The 22019-nt window shown below is 43.9% G+C and overlaps 1 protein-coding gene across 6 annotated transcripts in view; it reads right to left on the reverse strand.

Annotated features, from left to right (window-relative positions):
- CRYBG1 (crystallin beta-gamma domain containing 1) overlaps positions 1 to 22019 on the reverse strand; it is a 195978-nt gene that overhangs the window by 57132 nt on the left and 116827 nt on the right. For all 6 annotated transcript variants that reach the window (XR_004968709.1, XM_036316254.1, XM_036316252.1 and 3 more), the window contains 2 exons: positions 9314 to 10872; positions 1811 to 4187 (listed from right to left, as the gene is read on the reverse strand). Coding sequence is in view for 5 of the 6 variants with exons in the window: in XM_036316254.1 (XP_036172147.1) it covers positions 1811 to 4187; positions 9314 to 10872 (3936 nt within the window). In the remaining variant the exon portion in view is untranslated. The remainder of the gene's footprint in view (positions 1 to 1810; positions 4188 to 9313; positions 10873 to 22019) is intronic.

Raw genomic sequence — 22019 nt, forward strand, 5'->3', positions numbered from 1 at the left:
ATATTCTGTTGTCAGACTCACCAGACTGTTGTCAAATAAGAGAAGTGATCCAAGAACGATGAAAAAGAGAGAATAAGGCTGTCATGAACAGGAAGTAGACCAGTGGAAATTTTGTGATTCAGAGAAATACTTAAACATTTTATAATTTCTCTGAGTTATAACTTAAGTGCTCATATGCAGTAGTGGTTCCCAAAGAGTGGTCCAGAGATTCCTGGAGGGCTCGCAACATACTTTCAGCAAGTCCACAAGATCAAAACTATTTTCATAGGAAGAAGAGGCAATTTACTTTTTTCACTCTCTTCACCTCATAGGATACAATGGCATTTCCTGAGCGTCCATGACATCATTGCCATGATGGCTAATGAAATGTACACCTGTGTGTTCTTGTGCTTTTTTACTTTTGTTAGTGTTAATGTCTAACATAATAAATTCTGAGAAGTAAAACCCATGTGAACAAATGCTCTTTGGAGTCCTCAATAATTTTTAAATATAAAAGCATCCTAAGACCCAAAGTTTGAAAACTTTTGAAAAGAGGGATCTGTACCTTGCCGGAAACCCAACTATATATATAAATTTTTAAAGTATCTTTTTATTGATTTTGAAGAAGAAGGGAGAGGAGGGAGAGAGAAATAGAAACCTCAATGATGAGAGAGAATCATTGATTGGCTGCCTCCTGCACCCCCCCACACAGGGGATCGAGCCCACAACCTGGGCATGTGACCTGACCAGGAATAGAACCGTGACCTCCTGGTTCATAGGTTGAGGCTCAACCACTGAGCCACACTGGCAGGGCCCAACTACATTTTTTTAAAGAGCTTCCAGAATTACATTCTAAGATAGGCTTGCAGTAAAAGCCAATACAACAAACTGAAACATGTGGCAGTGCCTCAGACACGAGGGAGGGTGCCAGGTATTCTCTGCTTGGATAAACTGTTTCAGATGATGGTCTACACTTGACAGATGGCCTGGCTCATAGGATAGGCAACAGGAATACAGAGGTGCATTCATGTTTCTGGGCTAACAGAGCTGACCTCTAAACCTTATATTCTGTTTTCCTCTTTCATTGTCTTCCCTCAACTTGAGTATCAAGCTTGGTAACAGAAAGGCACAAATTCACATAAAAAATTAGATTAAGAAAACATCAGCAGTCAGACAGAAGAAGATGGAGAAATCATAATTGTTGCTCAAAATCATATTTTGCTGCCCTCTCTACAATATTCAAGGAATGAGTCAATGTAGCCCCAAATTTTTTACTCCTCAAAGCCTTTGTGGGAAAAAACACTCCCCTGATGAAAAGTAATTCCAAATAAAGAGAAAATACTTTCTCAAATGCATAGCAGACATCTTTATTGCTACTTATGGAAAGAAAGAGTGAACCTCACAGCACAAGAGAAGGGATTAGGAATAAGGGTAGCTGCTTCACAAATCTCCAAAATTCTAACTATAGTACTGAGCATTTTTAGGCAAAACTAGGTAAGAAAAAAAAACATCTTGTCTCTCTCTGAACTCTCAAGGTATTTTATCTATACCTTTCCTACTACAGCATATAAATTCACAAGTACCTTAAAATATCAGTAACTTGCTTTCCCTGCTAGACTACAAATACCTTGAGAGCAGAATCTTAGTTATCTTTTTCTTGGACCCTAGCAGTCCCTTGTACATAGGTTTCCAAATATGCGCTCAAGAAATTAAAAAATGATTGTGTACAGCATAACCATTTCTAAAAGAATAGCATGAATTGCTCATTGTCCCTCTCTCCTTTCACTTTATAAGTACCCCAAATAAGTGATCATATGTTGTTGCTACTTACTGTTGGATCTGATAACGGCATTCCAGAAAAAGAAATGTTTGGGTCAAACCGTCTGGATTTGAAAAGACCCATGAAGTCTGTGTCACTGTTCCCATAGCTCGGCAAGTTCGATGTAAGAGCACTTTCAACGTGATTCACCTTTTCCACATCATCGCTGTTCTTTGGTTTTGAAAATTCAGACAATTTCGTTTCTGGCAGGTGTAGGTTGCTTCGTGAATCCAGATCTTTTTTACTTTCCTCTTTTTGCAGGTATTTTTCCATGTAGCTTGGACTTTTCAAGCCTGAATGAGATGTGTTTGACGAGTCGAAATTGAAGACCTTTAAGAAGTTGTTGGGCAGAAGATCTGGCTGTTCTTTTTCTGAAGAGCAGGGTGGGGCCCCCTCAGCCACAGGCTGTGACACAGGAGACCGAGAAAGAGAAGTGTTCTGAGAAGAGCTGAAAGTTGTGGTCATAGCATTGACTGACGTTACGGAGGGAGAAAAGATTTTGTCTTGTGGTAAAGAAGACAATATGCTTGAGAAAAGGGCACTTTTTTCTAGCCTAGATCTCTTCACTCCACCATTTGTGACCTCCCTGTTCTCCTTGTCGTTCACTTCTGGGTTTGCCAGAGGTCCATCTTTCCCGTTCGTGTGCGCGTGCAAGGACTTGAAGAGGATACTCTGTTCGGTGGACATGCGTTTGGACCTCGGTGCGGACTTTGGGTCTACGTTCTGCATCAGCTGTAAAGCCGGTGACATTTCTGGCTGGCTTCCCTTTTTCTTTCCCAAACCAAAGGTAAACACGTTGGGATCAAGCACCTTTTCTAAGTGGTCCTCATGAATAGGAGGCATGACAAAGTGAGGGGTAGGAGAGTTTGGCACCCTGGCTTTCTTCTTCTTCTGAGGCACACACACAGTGCTGTCCATCTTTTTGATAATTTCCGTGAATTTTTCCATATCAGAAGAAGAGTCAAGTACACTATCATCACTACCACCAGAGACATTCAAACGACTGGCAGGGCTGTCCTGGCCGTTCACAACACTTTGATCTGGCCTCTGAGGAGTTTCTAAATGGTTTCTGCCACCAGGGGAGTGCGTGAGGCTGGATTCAGCCACCAGGAGTGCTCTGTCGCCCTCACTCTGAGCCTGGATAGGCAGAGTTTTCTCTGATTCTAGCGGCAGGACTTGTGGGCCAGATTTTGCTGCATGTTCCTCTTTGCAATGAATGTGTTTGGGTGATGTGCTCTTATTGCCCAGTACTTCCTCTTTCTGGGGAGCACAACTTGCAACGGAAACCACTTCAAGTTCATTATTGTGACAACTTGGCAACTGCACTTCTCTCACTTCGGAGCTATCTGAGATGATCTGGGAGCTTACATCCTGGGTGCTCTCCACGGGAAGGACGAAGGACCTGACCTGGACCAGGACCTTGGATGGACTCTCAGTTCCCACAACTTCTGAGCTGTGCTCTGTGGACAAGGGAAGGCTGACTTCTCCTCCTCCTTCTCCTCCTCCTCCTCCTCCATCTCTTCTTCCTCCAAGTTTGGAGGGGGGCATTTTTTCATGGTCCAGATGAGACACAGGCAAGATACATCCACTGTGGTTTTCTGATACTTTTAGATCAGCGCACGGAAAACTGCTCACGGGAGCTTCAGCACACGCGTCTTTGGGCACATCCACAGGAATGGGTGCAGGCAGTGAATGAGGCTGATTAGATGACTCAGCTGGGGGCTGTGAGTCAGAAAAAGTATCCTGTGGTTTTGGTGTGGCTGTTGGTGAGTCTCTGGTATCAAGAATGGAGGGAATGTTTTGTGAAGTCTCAGTCCTATTTTCAAGTACAAGTCTTTTGCTGTCAGCAGCCTTTGAGTCGTCCTCTCCTAAGAGTTTGTGGTCCTTGACAGGAATCAGAGCAGTAGCCACTGGTTCAGAAGGGCAGCCAGCATCTACTTGATCACCATGCTTAAGCTGAGGACCAAGAGCTTGATCCTCGGTGGGCTCCCCTTCCATTCCTCTTCCTCCAGGACCCCCGGTTGCTGGGAGAATCTCCTCTTCAGAGAGAATAACTTTGGTTTCTGCAGAGGTTTCCTTCACCAGAACACCATTGTGGTGACTACCTGGCATTACTTTCTTTTCAGGTTGCTCCATTTCTTTGGGTTTTTTGGCTAAATTCAGCTTCGCCCTCCCGACAAATGTTTTATTAGAGGCAAGGGTGTTCCTTGTGCCTCGAATGTCAGCGTGTCTTGGGCTACTGTTTGCCCGTTTGTTTTCAAATAAGGAGATTTTGGTGGCAGTGTTTCCTTTATGAACTGGCTGGCTAAATGGACTATGCTCATTTCCCAAACTGTCAAGATTCTTAGGAGATTTAAGATTTAGTTCCACATTTTTAGGCTTGGCAGGGCTGCAAGAAAAAAGCAATATGATACAGTTACGACCTAGTTTTAAGAAGTGAACATATCAATGTATTATCCTATATAATAAAAGGCTAAAATGCAAACTGTCCCTTCAACTGGGAGTTTGACCAGGGGGCGGGGCCAGCTGGCCAACCACCCACGGCCCCTCCTGCCCCCCCCCTGCCCCCTCGCTGCCCCGATCGGCCTGATGGGGCGGGCCAGACCCCACCCATGCATGAATTCGTGCACTGGGCCTTTAGTAAAACTATAAAAAGCCAACATTTTTCTGGTATGTAACTTTAAAAAAAAATGAAACAGTTTTTAAACAATCCTAAATATGCTATCAATTATTTTTAATCAATGTTTTGCTTCAGTGTGAGGGGTAAGAGAATTATATAACTAAGAAAGAAAGTCTAGAGGTGGGAGGTTAGCAAGTTTATTGAGTACCTGGTATGTACATACAGTGCTTGGCACTAGAGTTATGACATCTTAGGGCCTCAAGAACATTAGAACAAATTTAAATATTTAATGCACTCCCATATTTTAAATACGTAAATGATTTCTTTAAACATCAACTGTGTAATTTTTATTTCATCATAATTTTTTATATTATCCTAAAAAACTAAGGTATAAAAAATATTTATCTATTATTTACCTCTTTGGATATTTTATTTCCACTATCCTTCCCCCCATACAATTTTTATCTGATTATATAAGTATGCACACCACAGAAAATTTGGAAAATATAAAATATCACTCATAATCCTACCATTCAGATATCTCTGTTAACATTTTAGAATATGTTCAGTCTTTTTATATGTAGTTAAATAGTCTTAATAGAATTAAGATTATTCTCTTCACAGAGTTTGGTATCTTGTTTTTAAAAATAATATTACTTAACTTTATATTTAACATTTTTAATGTTTCAAGTTACCAAAATTTTAATTTGAAAAGTTTTATGGGCGTCTGCTTAAGAGCCCGTCATATGGATATACTATAAGTATCTATCAATTAGTCAATTGTTGGTTTTGTCACCATTTCTTGAGCAAAGTGGGTCTCCCCACTCAGTCTCCTCTCTTGGGTGTAATTACCCCCCTAATGGAAATCATAAATCTTTGAATGTGCACACTTTTTTCTTTTTGTCCTTAGCTGGCTCTGATCCTGGCTCTTAGGCTAATTATCTATGTGTACTTGGTCAAGTTACTTTTACTCTCCGAACTCTACCTTCTCTATCTGTAAACAAAAACTAGATAGTTCAGAACAGAGTTGGTTTCCCCATCCCCCGACCCCTTCAAGGAGTTCTCTTCAAAGGGCTGCAGTTGGGAACAGTAGAGACTGAGGGATGGGGCTATTGGCCAGCCACCATCCTTTCAATCAGAATCACTCTACTTATCTGTTTTATATATCACTTTTATATAAGCTTTCCTAGAAGAATGGACTCCAAAGCTAAAAAACCAAACAAAACCAAAAATGTCTAAACTAGTGGTCTAGTGGTTTATAAAATGGAAGAGATAATGACCACCAACATTCGCTGATTGCCAAGCCCTGGAGAAACACTCTCTATGGCTTGCCTAAGGGACAATGTTATCCATTCTCCTTTAAGATGAGGAAGTTGAAGCTTAGAGAAGGCAAGTAATTTGCCTGAGGTCACACAGCTAGTAAGTGGCAGTGCCATGATTTGAAGCCGGTTGTTCTGGTTTCAGCTGCCATGCTCTCAACCAAGCTACTGTTCTGCTTCCCCAGAAAGGGTCGGACAAGACTCGCCTCAATGACCTCCTTAGGATCCAAGGAGTCAATGAGTTATCTCTGTAAGATAAAGTAACCACACTTTATGAGGCCACCACGATGAGAACACAAAGTGGAGAAGCACTGAAATCTCCCACTGTCTCCCCATTGGACTCACTGCTCTTCAAGAAGGTTGGTCCTGAGGAGCCTTTTGAAGGAACGGAAGATATGACTTTGGGTGAGACACCTTATCCTTGTGGATAAGATGAGAAGACTTGAGAAGTCTTTCCCAAATGCAGCATTAAGAATTTATGTTTTCATTTTTTAAAAATGTTATTTAAATACTAAATTTGATATATCCTCATTAATTTCTCCCCGGCTGCTTTCCCCCAAATCTCCATTAGATATTTAGGCTTCCACACTGTGGGCCCGTATCTTAAATTTAAAAGCATATTAACTTATCAGCACTTCCTTAAAGATAAATTCTAAAACGAGTAAGATGATTAGAAATAGAAAGTTTCCAATAGAAAGCTATCATGAGGGATGTTCATATACCAGGAAATACACATTTAAAAATTCTCACTAATCATCTTTAAGAACGGTCAAACATCAAAGTGTATCTTATGAATGTAAATGGAAAATGCTACAAGTTAGCCAACAAGCTACCTTAAGAACAGGAAACATCTGCACATTAAAGATTTACACCAAGATCAAAATACATTTTTACAACCAGACTTTCTGTGTTATTAACTTCTGCTACCAAGAGTCACTGCAATTAACCTAGCTCAAAGTGATTAAAAGACTCCTATAATTCATGTTGTAATGCCTTCATTACAGTGTGAGGAGAAAATAATGGAGTCTAAAAAGCTATGGTTACAATACAAGAGGAAAATTCTCCTTATTTTAACTACACCATTTTAAGAATCTCAACATTCAATACTTGGTAGAGAACAGAAGATCATTTTTCTCACAACTTCAAGAAACATACTGCTTCATAGTTATTTATTTATAATCCTCACCTGAGGATATTTTCCCACTGATTTTTAGAGAGAGTGGAGGGAAGGGGGAGAGACACACAGAGAGAAACATCGATGTGAAAGAGACACATCAATTGGTTGCCTCCCACATGAGCCCCAGCTAGTGAAGGGGGTCAAGCCTGCAACTGAGGTATGTGCCCTTAACTGGAATTGAACCCAGGACCCTTCAATCCGCTGGCCAACGCTCTATCCACTGAGCCAAACCAACTAGGGCCATAGTCATTATTTTGGAGGGAATGTAGTTTTAACTCTAAAACTTCAGATTCAAATTGTTGTTGTTTTCTAAATAATCTGAGTTGCCTGGCCAGTGCTGCTCAGTGGTTGAATGTAAACTTATGAACCAGGAGGTCACAGTCTGATTCCAGCCCAGGTTGCTGGCTCAGTCCCCAGTAGGGGGCGTGCAGGAGGCAGCTGATCAATGATTTCTCTCTTTTATGTTTCTATCTCTCCCTCTCCCTTCTTCTCTGAAATAATATATATGTATATATAAATATGTGTGTGTGTATACACATATATCCTATGTAATAAAGAGCTAATATGCTAATTACACCAAACAGCAGAATCACCTTCCAGGCAACCTTCTGATCAACCTTCCAGACAAAGCCAGGTCTGCAAGGGCCGGCCGAGGCAGCAGGGGCTGCGAGGGCCGAGCCCCTTGCATGAATTTCGTGCATTGGGCCTCTAGTGTATATATAAAATAAAATAATCTGAGTTAGCGTATTTTCTTGAAAGGCAATCAAGGGGAAGTTAAAGGGTTTGAAACACCCCATCAGTCACAGAGAAAAACTAGAAATCATTATTAATTTTCCATTTCAATAGTTTGCCAATTTACCAAGTTGAGGCCCTTGTGGAAAACAAAATTAAATAAACAGTGTCTGGCAAAGGAAAAATTTTAGGTAGAAAGTAGTTAGTATTGAGAAAAAGACACTTGTCCATTTCAGACAATAGCACTTGAAGAGTTTCATTGTAAGATCCGCTTGCCCGGTTTGTTTACCCTGCTCCTGAACAGTGTAACATTTCTGGTTCTTCCACTGGTGTATTCCCATTGGCAGACAGGGAAAGCTGAAGCGTCCTCACCAGGTACACTGCCACTTTTCTCTGAGGCTCACACTAGGAGGTCTGAATGTTGGCACACTGGCCTTCTACAAATAATGGGCATCATTCACTCAGGTTATTTCTCCACCGCTGCTGTTACAGAATAAATAGCTGACTATATCAAAGGTCTCCAGGTTCGAAGCTGGTGAGGTGGCTCAACTTATTCATTAAGCAGACTTTCCTTACCAAACAGACCTCCTACTCTAAAGCTTACTTATCCAAGAAGTCAAATAGAATGGTCTATTTTAGTTTAAGAATGACAATGTTGTGAAAATACCTCTTTTAAAACATGTGTGAATGCAGGAAAAATGTAAGCAGTTTAGATAAACACTCATTATTCACATGTGCTGACTGGGAGATGGAGGAGAGTGTGGGAAGGGGAAGATCTTAAAAGAGTTTTATATTACCCTCCCTATCCTGTCCACTCATACCACTTACATTATCATCAAGGCACAAGTCCTCCCAAAACACACACACACACACACACACACAACCAACACCAACAGTGATTTTCTCCTTTCTTTTGAACATCCCCAACTTTTACAGATGGTAACACCCATTGGCAGTTTAATCAGAAATCACTTCATATTGTTATTTGTCAGCATCTTGTGTTCCAGGCTGGGCCATAAATTTTTCAAGGGCAAAATACTGACTCATAGTTGTGGGTTCTCCTCCCCCCCCCCTCCCCCCCCGCCCCCATAGCTCATAGCACAATGCCATGCACAGAAGGTACTCAATAAATATTAGAAAAATCAATCAACTTAACAGCAAATAGTCGGTTGTTGAGCCTGATTCTTCTGTCTTTTCATTTAGCAAACAGTCTCCCAGTAAGACCACTGACCTTTCTTAAAAGTTTCTATGACTGCTATTAAACTCACTCATGTCAAAGCTCCTGGGACATACTGAACATATTAGTGTTTGCTCCATGTTTTGAAAATCACTGCATATGTTTTAAGAATGTTCTGTCCAAGAATACCAGCGCACATTTTGAATAAAGAATAAAATTCGCTTAGTCAAGCCATACAGTCTTCTATCACTTATGAGCCTCAAGAGACACCTCATTTTTACATTCATTTAATTAAAACTGGGATTAACCGCTGACCATACTCCCGAATGCGTCGTCTTAAACCTGAACTATGTGAAATAGCTCTTCACTACCTTAATTTCAACACAAGAGAAAATTCAGCGCACAGATGTTCTTCCACTAATACCGATCGGCCACCAGCACGTGCCTCTCCGCCCGGTCCAACTCCCCAGCCAGTTCCGCGGTTACTTACAGGGTCACTTTAGTGGTCACCGTCGACCTGCCCGCCCCGAAATGGTTCCTGGGCTTCAAGCCCTCGGCGTCAGGGCCTCCAGACGATCTGCCCAGCTCTTTGCTCCGACTTCCCTCTCCCCGGCCGTCGAAGTGGTTGGGGAGCGGCCCCCTCTTGTGCTCCGGCTTGATCTCCGGCAGCAGCGAGCTGCTCCGGACGGTGAGCTCGCGGGGGATGACTCGGGGCGCCTCCTCCCCGTTCTCCCCCGCGGCAGCCTTGGCAGCGGGGCTCGAGTCGGGAGCGGGCGCCCGCCTGGGCGGGGACTCCTTGGCGGGAGCCCGCGGGCTGCCAGCGGACGGAATGAGCACAGCTTCGGGGACGCGGATCTTCCCCCTCCTTTTGGTGGGGGACGTGGCCGGCAGAGGCTGCTTGCCCCTTTCCGGCTCCCCCCGGGGCTGCCCTTTGGAGCCAGGGCTGGACTTGGACTCCGAACTGGCCGCGCCCCCGTCCGGGGCCGCCCGGGGAGATTTCACTTTCTTTTCCGCGGAGATGTTCTCCGAGGCCGCGTTTGGCGCCACCTCGTAGTCGAACACCGCGTCGTCCCTGGCCGCGCCGTCCGGCAGCACCGTGTCTGGGCTCGGAGAGTCGGTGGATTTCTGCGACTTCCTCCGCCTCCCAGGCCTGCGGCCACTCGCCCTCTTATCCATGTCGTCCTGATCGTCCCAATCTTCTGTCCCCGGAGCGATGACGACCGGCTCGCCCACCTGCGCCCCCTCGGTCTTGCTCAAGTAGATGTCCAAAGTTAACACTTTAGCGGGATGGGCGCGCTCGCCCGGCCGGCACCCCTGTCCTCCGGCCCTGTTCTCCGCACCTTCGGCGGGAGGCTCACCTGGCGGAGCAGACGCGCCCTCCGGGGGCTGGCTGCACGCGTCTAGGCGCTCCAGGGAGCCTCCCTCGGCACCCACACGCGAGTCTCTGTCGGCGGCCCGCACCGCGGTGGGCGACCCTGGAACTCCCCCCGCACCCTGGGCCGCCTCCGGTGCGCCAGCAGCGCCAGGCAATGCGTCCTCCCCGGGACTGCGGACCAGCGTCTCTGCGTCCTCTCGCCTGGGAGAATTCTCTAGAGAGGAATGCAGCTGCTTGGCAGCGGCCGTGGCATCTGGGAAGGGCTCTCCCTCTGAGTGCACAGGTTCTAATTGAGGTGATTCATTTCTAGGGCACAGGAGCCCCGCCGCCGCTGCACGGCTGCTCGGGCAAGGCGACAGGTGGGCGTCCCGGGGGGCTCCCTGGACACAGGGCTCAGCGCGCTCGCCCTCAGGCTCCTGGGGCTGCTCCTGGGGGAAGCCCTCCCCGCACCTGTCGGCTGGCTTTGCTGGGCTGCTGGGGGACGCCCTCTTCTCATCCTCTCGCGCAGGGAGCTGGGAGGAGGTTGCGTCTTTGGGAGAGGCTGCTTTGGCTTGGGAGCTGGTGGGACTCTCTAACCCGTTTCTGGTGTTCCTTCTCCTTCCTGCGGCGAACAGATTGCCAAGTTTCCCCAACACTGGCTTCCTTTTGTTCTCTTCTGGTGGTTGTGCTCTGGACTGAAAAATAAAACAGAATGGGGGAGAGAAAAGATGAAAAGCTGTTTTCCCCCTTTTTAGTAGTAAGTACATTACAGAACTACAAGCCAAAGTGATCATAGACCAGACCTTCTAACTGAAAATGAGAGATGAGTTTTTATTACATTCTTCCCAATCAAAACTCTGATTTTACTTTTCAATTTTTTCTTTTTTAAATATATTTTTATTGATTTCAGAGAGGAAGGGAAAGGGGGAGAGAGATAGAAACATCAATGATGAGAGAGAATCATTGGTTGGCTGCCTGCTGCACGCCCCCCACTGGGGATGGAGCCCACAACCCCAGCATGTGCTCTTGACTGGAATCCAATGGGGGACCCTTCAGCCCGAGGCTCTATCCACTAAGCCAAACCGACTAAAGCTTAGATTTTTCTTGAATGCCATCTATGTTTGGTGCTACTTAGAATCTACTTTAACTATTCTTGTGTTTCACAGGAAAATTCTGAAGGCCCAAACAATCGCATACACAAAATAAAACATTCCCAGTCTCTCTAGCTTTTGCTTTTACCTCCTCCCTCAATAAAGATGCAATTTCAAAACAGCCATGCTTGACTAAAGGGCAGTATTAAAGACAAAAAGGTGTCTTAGACAGATTTTTAAAAAACACCTCCCTTCCTTTTTTTTTTTTTTTTTTTTTTTTTTTAGAAAGTAAGGAAGACGAGGAAAACAGTAATGCCATCTTCTAGTTTCGAACAGGTAAGAAGCCACCTGTGTTCGACATAATTGTTAAAAAAAAAAAAAAAAAAAAAGAATCACGCGCACACAAACACAAAACAAGGCGATTGGAGCACCTGAGCCCGCCCTTGTCCAAACCAGCAGTTCATGGTGGGCCGGGCCTGCGTTCTTCCAATGGGAATAACGCGGGCATTCAAACACCACTGACGCCCCAAGCAACAGGTCCAAAGACCTCGGGGTTCACCCGAGATGCTGTTCCCCGCGGGAAGTTCCCGGGGCGTCAATACGGAGACCACCCGGGGGAAGGAGAGCAAAGGTGGAGGACGACCGCCTTCGCATCCCCTCCGCTCGGGCCGGGCCTGGGCGGCGCGCTTGGACTGAAACGCGCAGCGCTCTGCCCGTGCAGACCTCAGCCGGGGCTGGTTCCCCACCACCCCAGTGGGCACCCGGCGCGCAAAGGGGTGAGCCCCAGAACCCGACCCATCCATAGGAGGAGGCCCACGCCGCCAGCGACGATCCGCACGGGTCCCGGGAAGAGGAAAAACCTGCCCCTCTTATAGAGTCTAGTAGAGAGCAAAATGGTCAGCACCTGGTGCTGCGCCGGAAGCCAGGAGAGCGCTCAGACCAGATCAATAAAAGCTAACCAACCAATAGGCGCCGCGGAGAGCCAGGGTTTGCCCAGCTCTGGGAACGGGTGGGTGAAGGGCCTGGGGAGAGGGCAGGAAGGGGAGGGAGAATGGGAACAAGAGCGGCGAGCCCAGCCTTTGGTCTTCGGTAACGACCTTCCTGAAGCCAAGGATACAGGTGTGGCTCCGATAACTTAAGAATTTCCTCTTCTACTTCAAACCAAGGAGCTAACTTAAGCCCCACCTTGCCTGGAAGGTGAACATTCAGGGACAGTTTTTACAATATTGACTGTTTACAGGGAGATTCCCGAATCACTCTTTCAAGCAAGCTCCGTTTCATTTGACTTATACTAGCATGCAGCCAGGGGAGTTTGGAAATGGTGGGAAATAAGAAAGACTGTAAGATAAAACATGAAATTAACACAGTCAACAAGCATTCATTGACCAGTCTTGGCACTGCAACGTCTTGAAATTCTTTGACAGCCTAGTGAGATGCTGTTAGTCCACAGTAGAAATAAGGAAAGGGAGGCTTGGTCAGGGAAGAGATGTAAGTGTGCGCCAGGAGTGTGTGTGTGTGTGTGGGGGGGGGGGGGGAGCAATACAGTCACTATTCAAATCCACCCCTACTCATTCCACTCCACCACAGGGACCCTTTCAGAGGATGTAGAGGCGCAGTGGGCACCTCTGAGAAAGATTGCAGGTATAGCTTGCAGGCCACAGACACCCAGAATCGGCTCCTGAGGAAGTGCTGGTGAATCAGATTTAGTGACAAACCCCATTCTTCAGGCTTGAGAAGCATCTGGTGGGAGCTTTGGAACTAAACGAATGCTGCAGGACAACATGGGCCAATGTAGCAGCCACTGGAACCTTTCGTGACTGAGAAGATATGTTTCTAAAAATCTAACCATGCCCGAGGGGCGTGGCTCGGTGGTTGAGCATCCACCTATGAACCAGGAGATCACCGTTGGATTCCAAGTCAGGACACATGTGTGGGTTGCTGGTTCCATCCCTAGTAGGGGGTGTGCAGAAGGCAGCGGGTCAATGATTCTCTCTCATCATTGATGTTTCTATCTCTTTCTCTCTCTCCCTTCCTCTCTCAAATCAATAAAAATATATTTTTTAAAAAACTAACCAGATTTTGATCAATTCTTCAATAGTTATATATATAATATAGGAAGGATTCACCATGTAATTAAAAATACATTAACATATTTCAACTTCCTAAAGAATATATTTGGATTCTACTTAAGTCAACGGTATTACATGATTTTTAAGTACTGTAATTTATGCCTACTGAGACCTCCTTATTCATTAAACACTTGCTAAGTGATTTATATAGATTCTCATCTAATCTTCCTAACAGCCCTTAAGGTAGGCAGTCATTGCCAAGGTTACTTATCCTTACTCAACCAGTTGTCTTTCTAACTCTGGAGATGGAGTTCTTTGTCCATGCTGCCTGGCAGGCTTCAAACATATGCTGAAGACGTAGCAAGGAAAAGTTTGAGTCTGCCAGTATTGGCTCAATTCTAGCCCATGTCAAAAGAAAACGCCTGTGTATGTGTTATTCTGTCCTGCTAATGATTTTGCAATCCATTTTCCCATGCAATTGAAAGACACCTAATCAGCAGTCTTCTCAGCTCAATACAGACTCTTCCCCACCCTCATTCCCACCCCTCCACCCCCGCTAACTTGGTTATAGCTGCTTTTTATAAAACCAGTTGCTCTTCAGAATTCAGCTCATCAACTACTTGAGTCCTCTCTTTATCACCTGCCAAGCTGTTCTAGCTATTGAACTTGCTAGAACTGCAGCCTTTTTTCTTTATGCATGAATGTTCACAGTAACTTCATTCATAAGAGTAAAAACTGGAAACAACGTATATGTCCATCAACTGGTAAATGGGTAAATTATGGTACATCCATACAACAGAATACTACTCAGCAATAAAAAGAATGGAACTTCTGAAACATGTAATGACATGGATAAATATAAAAAGCATTAAACTAAATAAAAGGAGCCAGACTCAAAGGTGGCATACTGTGTTGGGGAGCACACAAGACTTGGTTGGAAAGTTGTAAGGAGGACAATCTGAGAAAAGAGAAGTGTGTGGAAGGCAGCCTGCCCTCTTTATCAGAATTCTGACTTAGGGGAGACTTAGGGGAGTGTTGAAGGTGGTGCCCCTAATTATTCTTTAACCTTTCCAAACAAGCCTGTGCATGTGTAGACCCCCGGGTGTTTACTGGAATCCTTATGCTTAATCCCTGGATGCCCTTGCCTAGAGGACAATGTAAACACATGTGTCCTCCCAAGATTACTCACCCTACTGATTATACCTAAAGATAAAAATTCCAATAAAAGCCTAACGAGGCAGGCAATCGAGGCTGCTAGGACCCTTGAGCCAGGCAAGCCCCTTAGCCCTCTCCCCAACAGTGAAACTGTCGGAGTAATCTGTTTATCCGTAATTCAGGGGCTGCTGGTCAGCCTGGGCAATACGTATGGTTCCATTTATATGATGTTCTAGACAAAGCAAAACTATTCTATATCTATAATCATGGAAAGTAAAGCAGTGCTTGCCTGAGGGCAAGGTGGTGGGTACCGGTGTGACTGGAAAAAATCACAAGGAAATTTGGGGAGTGATGGTAATGTTCTAACTTGATTGTGGTGATGGTTACACACGTGCAACATATCTTTCCAAACTCATCAATCTATATACTTTAAATGGGTACAATTTATATATGTAAATTATATTTTAATAAACTTGATTTGAAAATAAAACTTTTCCCTGGTGAATAAAGAGCAAAAACACAATCCACCAAATGTGCACCCCTGGCTCAGGTGCATATTTCATAGTTCTTAGTCAATGACTCAAGTCATTTCCAAGGCTAGGGCCCTCATTCATAGGGGAGTGCAGTCTTCCCCCAAAGGGCTGGGTCCCTGTGACCCCTCAGCATCAAATCTCTATGCAGGATGCTCTGAGCAGTGTTCAGAGTATCCCATTCCTTCGGGGTAAAGTCCACAGTAATATTTTGAGGAACACCCTTCTTTTCACCCATGGATTATTTCTTTCCAGTGTCAATGAAGAAGAATGAGAGAATGAAAAACCCAGATGGCCTGGGAGTTGCCCAGAGAGTGGCAATAGGCCCCTCCTTAAGTTGGAGCCTTTGCACTTGGAGTCCTAAACCCAGGATGGGAGACCATGAACCCAACACCTTCTCCCTGAACCTTGACAATAATCTGTTAGGAAAGGGAGTGTTTTCCAAAGAGGCCATGAGGGCCTATCAGTCTTCTTTTTGCTCCCCCAGGTTCTCCTCTGGGGATGGGCAGGGTCCTGAGGGTTCTCAAACTATAGCAGAGCCAGGCAATGCCAAGACTTCCTCTGTAGTTAGCTTTTTACCATGTATGTACTTTCTGCCCACGTTCCCTAAGGCAGCCTGCCCACCTCACTCTGCAGAACCTCCTGCTACTCATGTCCTGCTAGGATGAGTGCAGTTCACCACAGCACTATTTTGAGAATGGCCCATGGGTGTGTGCTGAGATCTAGTTTAGTGTTCTTATTGGCTCCTATCAAATGTAGCTCATTAGGGGGCATGTGTAAGTGTCTATGACAAGATCATATTCCTGGTAGGGTGTAGAGGCCCAGGCACCACTGGCTGCAGCATTGTTCTGTGATTCTCAAACTTCTTGATGTAGCTGTACCTCTTATCAGTAGTTGCCACTTGTATTATTATATATAATTTCAGAGATCTCTGCTATCTTACCAATCAGTGGGGAGGTAAAAAAAAAAATCAATAAACAAAAGATAAATTGTTAATATACTACCAAATTGTAAATATAAATGAAATGTCTGGATATACAGGCAAAATAGTGTGCTTACTGCATCTCACCCCGCTCAACACCCACTCCTGGATTCATTTTTGGAGGTTGAAGAAAAATATGTTGAGCATATTATTTGAAAATGTAACTAATATATTGTTTAAAAATAAGTCTTTCATATATTTCCCACCTTTTCATTGCCCAATGAAATATAAGTCCCTTCAGAGCAGGAAATTATGTCCTGTCTGCATTCCCAACACCTAGCACAAGGACTTAGAGCTAGACAAATTATTTGCTGTTACTGAAGAATTAGTAACATCCATTCTGTCTTCCAAAATGGAATTACCAACACTCTTGGAGATAACTATAAACATGGTTAGGTCGCAACAAAACAAAAATAGAATAGAAATTTTTTCTACACAAGACAGTGTGCTCAAGAGTTCTGTTTTGCTGAGTGAAGATTCTGCCTGGTGATGCAGCTGCTGGCACACAAACTTTGAATTCTTCAGGTTTACTGTTGGCTCCTAACCTGAATCTGACTTGAGAAAGTAGATCAAGATCTTTCTACATGTACACACCTGTACATTCTGCTAAAATGTGGTCATTGGCATAACTCTTTTAAAAAAAATTGTGATTCCCTAAGAGCTCACCTTGTTGATTTCTTAAAGATCTTAGCTCCTTAACTTCAGTTCAGCCATGATGAAGAATGAATGAGTCCAATGGACATTATTCTGAATAATACAATTGGCCATGTTACCTTGTTAATACTCACAGCATATGTGTATGTGTGCTTGCATTGGTGAGGACATTTTTTTCTACATAGATTTTTTTTAAAATGGCTTTAGTTGTATGACTTCAAAAAAATAGGGATCTAAGTTACTTCACCCTTCAACCTTTAAAAGTAAAAGCAAGGGTTAAAAAATTCTGTTCAATAATAAGAAGAAATATTTTCAACTAAAGAACAAAGATAAAGTGTAGGGATAGGGGAGGAGAGAAAAAAGAGAAAGAGTCAACAAGTAATGTAGGTGGCGAGAAAGAGAAACAAAAAGCAAGAAAGACTTTCATAAGGAGACATCACTGTTTCCTTACAACTTCCAGGATATTCATGCTGAAGACTTTTAGAATTAAAATTAAAATCACGGAGAGGAGGAGGGCCAAGATGGTGGCATGGGTAAACATGGCTCTGCCTCGCCTCTAACAACCACATCAAAATTACAACTAAACTACAGAACAACCATCATTCAAAAGTGAATGATGCCTCGGTCTACTTCAAACCTGGGAGCTAACTTGGTTTGAATTTAATAAATACAATAAAATGGCAATAAATACATTCCTGAAATCTGGCTGAATGGAAATCATACAACCAGAGAAGTAAAGAAGCCACATTAAAACTGGGAGGAGGGGCAGAGGTGCTGAATGGGCTGGCCTGGCACTCATGTGTGGCATTTTTTTTTTTTTTAAATATATATATTTTATTGATTTTTTACAGAGAGGAAGGGAGAGGGATAGAGAGTTAGAAACATCGATGGGAGAGAAACAGATCAGCTGCCTTCTGCACACTCCCTATTGGGGATGTGCCTGCAACCGAGGTACATGCCCTTGGCCGGAATTGAACCTGGGACCTTTCAGTCCGCAGGCCGACGCTCTATCCACTGAGCCAAACCGGTTAGGGCGGCATTTTTTTTTTTTAATTGGGAGAGATATTTTGGCTGCAAAGGTCCCCATGAGGAGCAAGGGGTCCCAGCCCCATACCAGACCCCTCAGCCCAGGGTTCCAGTGCAAGGAAGAGAAGCCCCTGTAACTTTGGGCTGTAAAAATCAGCAAAGATTGTGTTTCAGGGTCACTGAGGGTTGTTGGACTCCCAGGCATTCCTCTTGAAGGACCAGTTCATGGACTTACTTAAACTCACTCACTCTGAGCTCCAGCACTAGGGCAGCAACTTGAAAGGATCCAGGGACATACGGGGAGGAACTAAATTGTCTGGCATCAGGGCAAGAATGGGGGGCAGCTTTCTCCCAGACGAAAGTGCTGGTAGAGGTCATTGGTCCTTTGCTGAGACCTCCCTGCCACAATGCCAACAAGCAGTTGCCATATCTTGAGTCTCCATCAACCTGGCCCACACTGTTCGCCCTTCCCTGAGACCCTGCCCCACCCAATTTTCAGCTCCACCCAAGTTATTTGCCATGGCTTTTTCATTTAAACGGCCTGTCCTGACTCAGGCTTCAGACTTGCCTAAAATCTCTCAAACAAGCAGCAGCTGGCCTCAGTGTGCTTGCTAAATAGTCCCAGGCCTGGCACTGGTGGCAGCCTACCCTGGTTCACAGCTTGGCCTCTCCTGGGTACTATTAAGCCCAACACAAGTAGCAGGGGTCTTCAGATTGCTCTGTAGCTCATGCCAAGTGGCCTCAGTCAGGGTACAGGCAGTGACTAACTTTGCACCTCCTGGGAGGCCCCAGAGCCAGTGCACCCAGTGGTCAGCTTTAGACCATGCCAGATTACAACCTACAACATCCATGAGCATCACACTCAAGGGGTGGAGTCGGTGAGCACCAAAGCCCCACTGAAGCAAGTCCTGCTCCTAAGGGGCATCTCCAGCTCAGCAGCTCTTTTGCTGTAGTCATAGTGGGTTCACACAGCCAATTGGCCTTCAAGGAACTTAGTTATAACTTCAGGGAACTTAGTGAAAACATCAACGACACAAAACAGGACCAGTTAGAAATGAAAGTGCACCAATGGAATTGAAGAATAATTTGCAGGGATTCAACAGAAGAGTAGAGGACAATGAGAATCAAATAAGTGCTTTGGAATACAAGGAAGCAAAAAATACCAATCAGAAGAACAAAAAGAAAAAAAGAATCCAAAAATATGAAGTTAGTGTAAGGAGCCTCTGGGACAACTTTAAGCATACCACTATTTGCATCATGGGGGTGCCAGAAGGAGATGAGAGAGAGCAAGACATTGAGAACCTATTTGATGAAATAATGAGGAAAAAAGAAAAAAAGAATGTTAGAAACCTTCCCTTAACTGGTGAAAGAAACAGACTTACAAGTCCAGGAAGTGCAGAGAGTCCCAAACAAGAGGAACCCAAAGAGACTAACACCAAGACACATAATAATTAAAATTCCAAAGATTAAAGGCAATGAGAAAATCTTAAATGCAGCAAGAGAAAAGCAGTTAGTTACCTATGGGGAAAGCCCATATGACTGTCAACTGATTTCTCAACAGAAACTTTGCAGGCCAGAAGGGAGTGGCCAGAAATATTCAAACTGATCAAAAGTAAGGACCTACAACCAAGATTACTCTACCAAGCAAAGCTTTCATTTAGAATTGAAGGTCAGATAAAGAGCTTCACAGCCAAGAAAAAATTAAAGGAATTCATCACCATCAAACCAATAATATGTGAAATGTTGAAGGGTCTTGAAGAAGAAGAAGAAGAAGAAGAAGAAGAAGAAGAAGAAGAAGAAGAAGAAGAAGAAGGAGGAGGAGGAGGAGGAGGAGGAGGAGGAGGAGGAGGAGGAGGAGGAGGAGGAGGAGGAGGAGGAGGGGGAGGAGGAGGAGGAGGAGGAGGGGAGAAGAAGAAGGAGGAGAAGGAGAAGGAGGAGGAGGAGGAGGAAGAGGAGGAGGAGGAGGAGGGATTTAAAAAATATGAACAATAAAATGGCGATAAATACATATCTATCAACAATTGAATCTAAAAATCAAAATAAACAAACAAGGAATCTAATGAACAAAATAAACTCTTGAATAAAATGGAACCAGAGGCATGGAAACATGGAACAGACTGCTGGATCTCAGACGGAAAGGGGGGAGGAGAAATTAACCAAATAACTTACTAGTATATGTATAGATGCATTACCCATGGACACAGACAATAAATAGGGTAGTCTAGGCCTGGGGTGGGTGGGATATGAGTAGAGGGGGACAATGGGGGAATAAAAAGGAGACATATGTAATTCTCTCAACCATAACGATTCAACAAATAAATAAACAAATAAATAAATTTGAAATCACATTTTCCCATGATAAGTGTACAGTAGAATATCATCTCATTCTCAGAACCCCCAGACAGATACAGTTAAATCTAACAGAGGATCTAGCTTGGCTGTGTGGCTCAGTTGATGGGAGCATGGTCCCTTATACCAAAAAGGTTGCAGATTCAACCAGCAGGTGTAGATCAGTGATTGAGCATTGACCCATGAACCAGGAGGTTATGATTCAATTCTTGGTCAGGGCACATGCCCAGGTTGTGGGCTCGGACCCCAGTAGGAGGCGTTCAGGAGACAGCCAATTGATGATTCTCTTTCGTTATTGATAGATCTCTCTCGCTCGCTCGCTCTCTCTCTCTCTCTCTCGCTCACTCGCTTCTCTCTCTCTCCCTCCCTCCTTTCCTCTCTCTGAAATCAATAAAAAATATTTTTAAAAAATAAAGATTGTAGGTTCAGTTCCTGGTCAGGACACACACTTAGGTTGTGGGTTCAATTCCTTAGTTGGGGCACGTATGGAAGGCAACTGATCGCTCTCTCTTTCTCTCCTTCTCTCTCTCTCTCTCTCTCTCTCTCTCTCTCCCTCCCGCCCTCCCTTGCTCTCTCTCTAAATAAATAAAAATAAAAATGTATCCTCAGGTGAGGGTTAAACAAAAATTAACCAGGATACCGCATCAGGGACCCATCTGGATCCTCTGTTAAATTTGGGTCTGTAGTATCAGGGACACAAAAGGCATTTACTGTATGACTATCTACTCTCCTTCCCATCTCTCCATTTTGTTTTTTCTTTTGGGTATTCCTTGTGCTAATATAGATGGCCCACTCTAAATATATACAACACACACACACAATGCAGAAGAAGAAATATTCATGTAAATATGAACCTGACCCTATTAAACACGGAAACATTTTAACTTTCTAGATAAATATTTTCCTCTTATGTGTTACACAGTTCCCTCTCCCAGAGTATACTAAATATAATTTAACTGCTTCTTAATGATTCTGGAGATAGAACTATGGACCTCTGTTATTCCATTTGTGCTGTAATAGTGATTTCTTCCAGGACTGCTACAGTGAGTGCAGATGAAGGCCTGCACAAGCTATAACACTATTTAGTAGTAAGGGCTCTATGCAAAGAAATATGAAATTACTACATTCAAACATTTTTGATCTGCAGTACAATTTCACGTGGTGGAACCAATAACACCCTACAGTAGAGCTGCATTGTCACTGCTCCCCAGTTGCCCCTGTGCTGTGTCTAATATTGCTCAGCATCCCAATGCGCACCCCCTAAATCTGCTGCTCACTATTGCTTTCCTTGTTTTGTTTGTTTGTTTGTTTGTTAATCTCTTCTCTGTCCTTTCAACTTCAGGTGACACATACTTCTCTACTTACAACCTCAATATGTCTGTTTGTTTTTCTAATGCTTCCACATCAAGCTGAACAACAATCATATCCTGTCACATAAAATCACAGGATACCACTGGGTCAAAGAACAGTGACAGACTGGGGGTTTTAACTTTCAGGTTTAACAGTGTCCTGAAAGAGAGGCATTATTGAATATGAAAACCAACATTTATAAAATAATTTCATGTCCATTATTCCAAAGGTATCTCCCACCCTTACAGAGGATTTAAGAAAAAGTAAAGGGTTTCCTTTAAAAAATAGACTCCCAGTTCCAGGCAAATCTGTCTCTCAGTCATTGATTGTTTGATAGAAACAGAGTGAAATCCGATTGTTTAAAGCCTCCGACATTTGGTCAATCAGAAAGGAAGATAAGATCATAGAATGTTTGAATTGTAGGATTATTTATTCATTCACTCCACTACTAACTATGGAGAGTCTGCTTTGTGCCAGAATTTTCTCCTTACCTTGAAGAGGCAAACTGTAGCCCAAATTATTTTCCTAAGATAAAATGCTTTTTCAAAGTTAGCTCAGTTTCTAAAAGTTGGCTCTCACTTGGAATTACACCATTAGAAAAACGAGATTTTATTTATTAGAATATGGCTTATGTGC

This window comes from Myotis myotis, unplaced genomic scaffold (genome assembly GCF_014108235.1).
Source record: "Myotis myotis isolate mMyoMyo1 unplaced genomic scaffold, mMyoMyo1.p scaffold_m19_p_7, whole genome shotgun sequence".
In the NCBI taxonomy this organism is placed as follows: Eukaryota; Metazoa; Chordata; class Mammalia; order Chiroptera; family Vespertilionidae; genus Myotis; species Myotis myotis.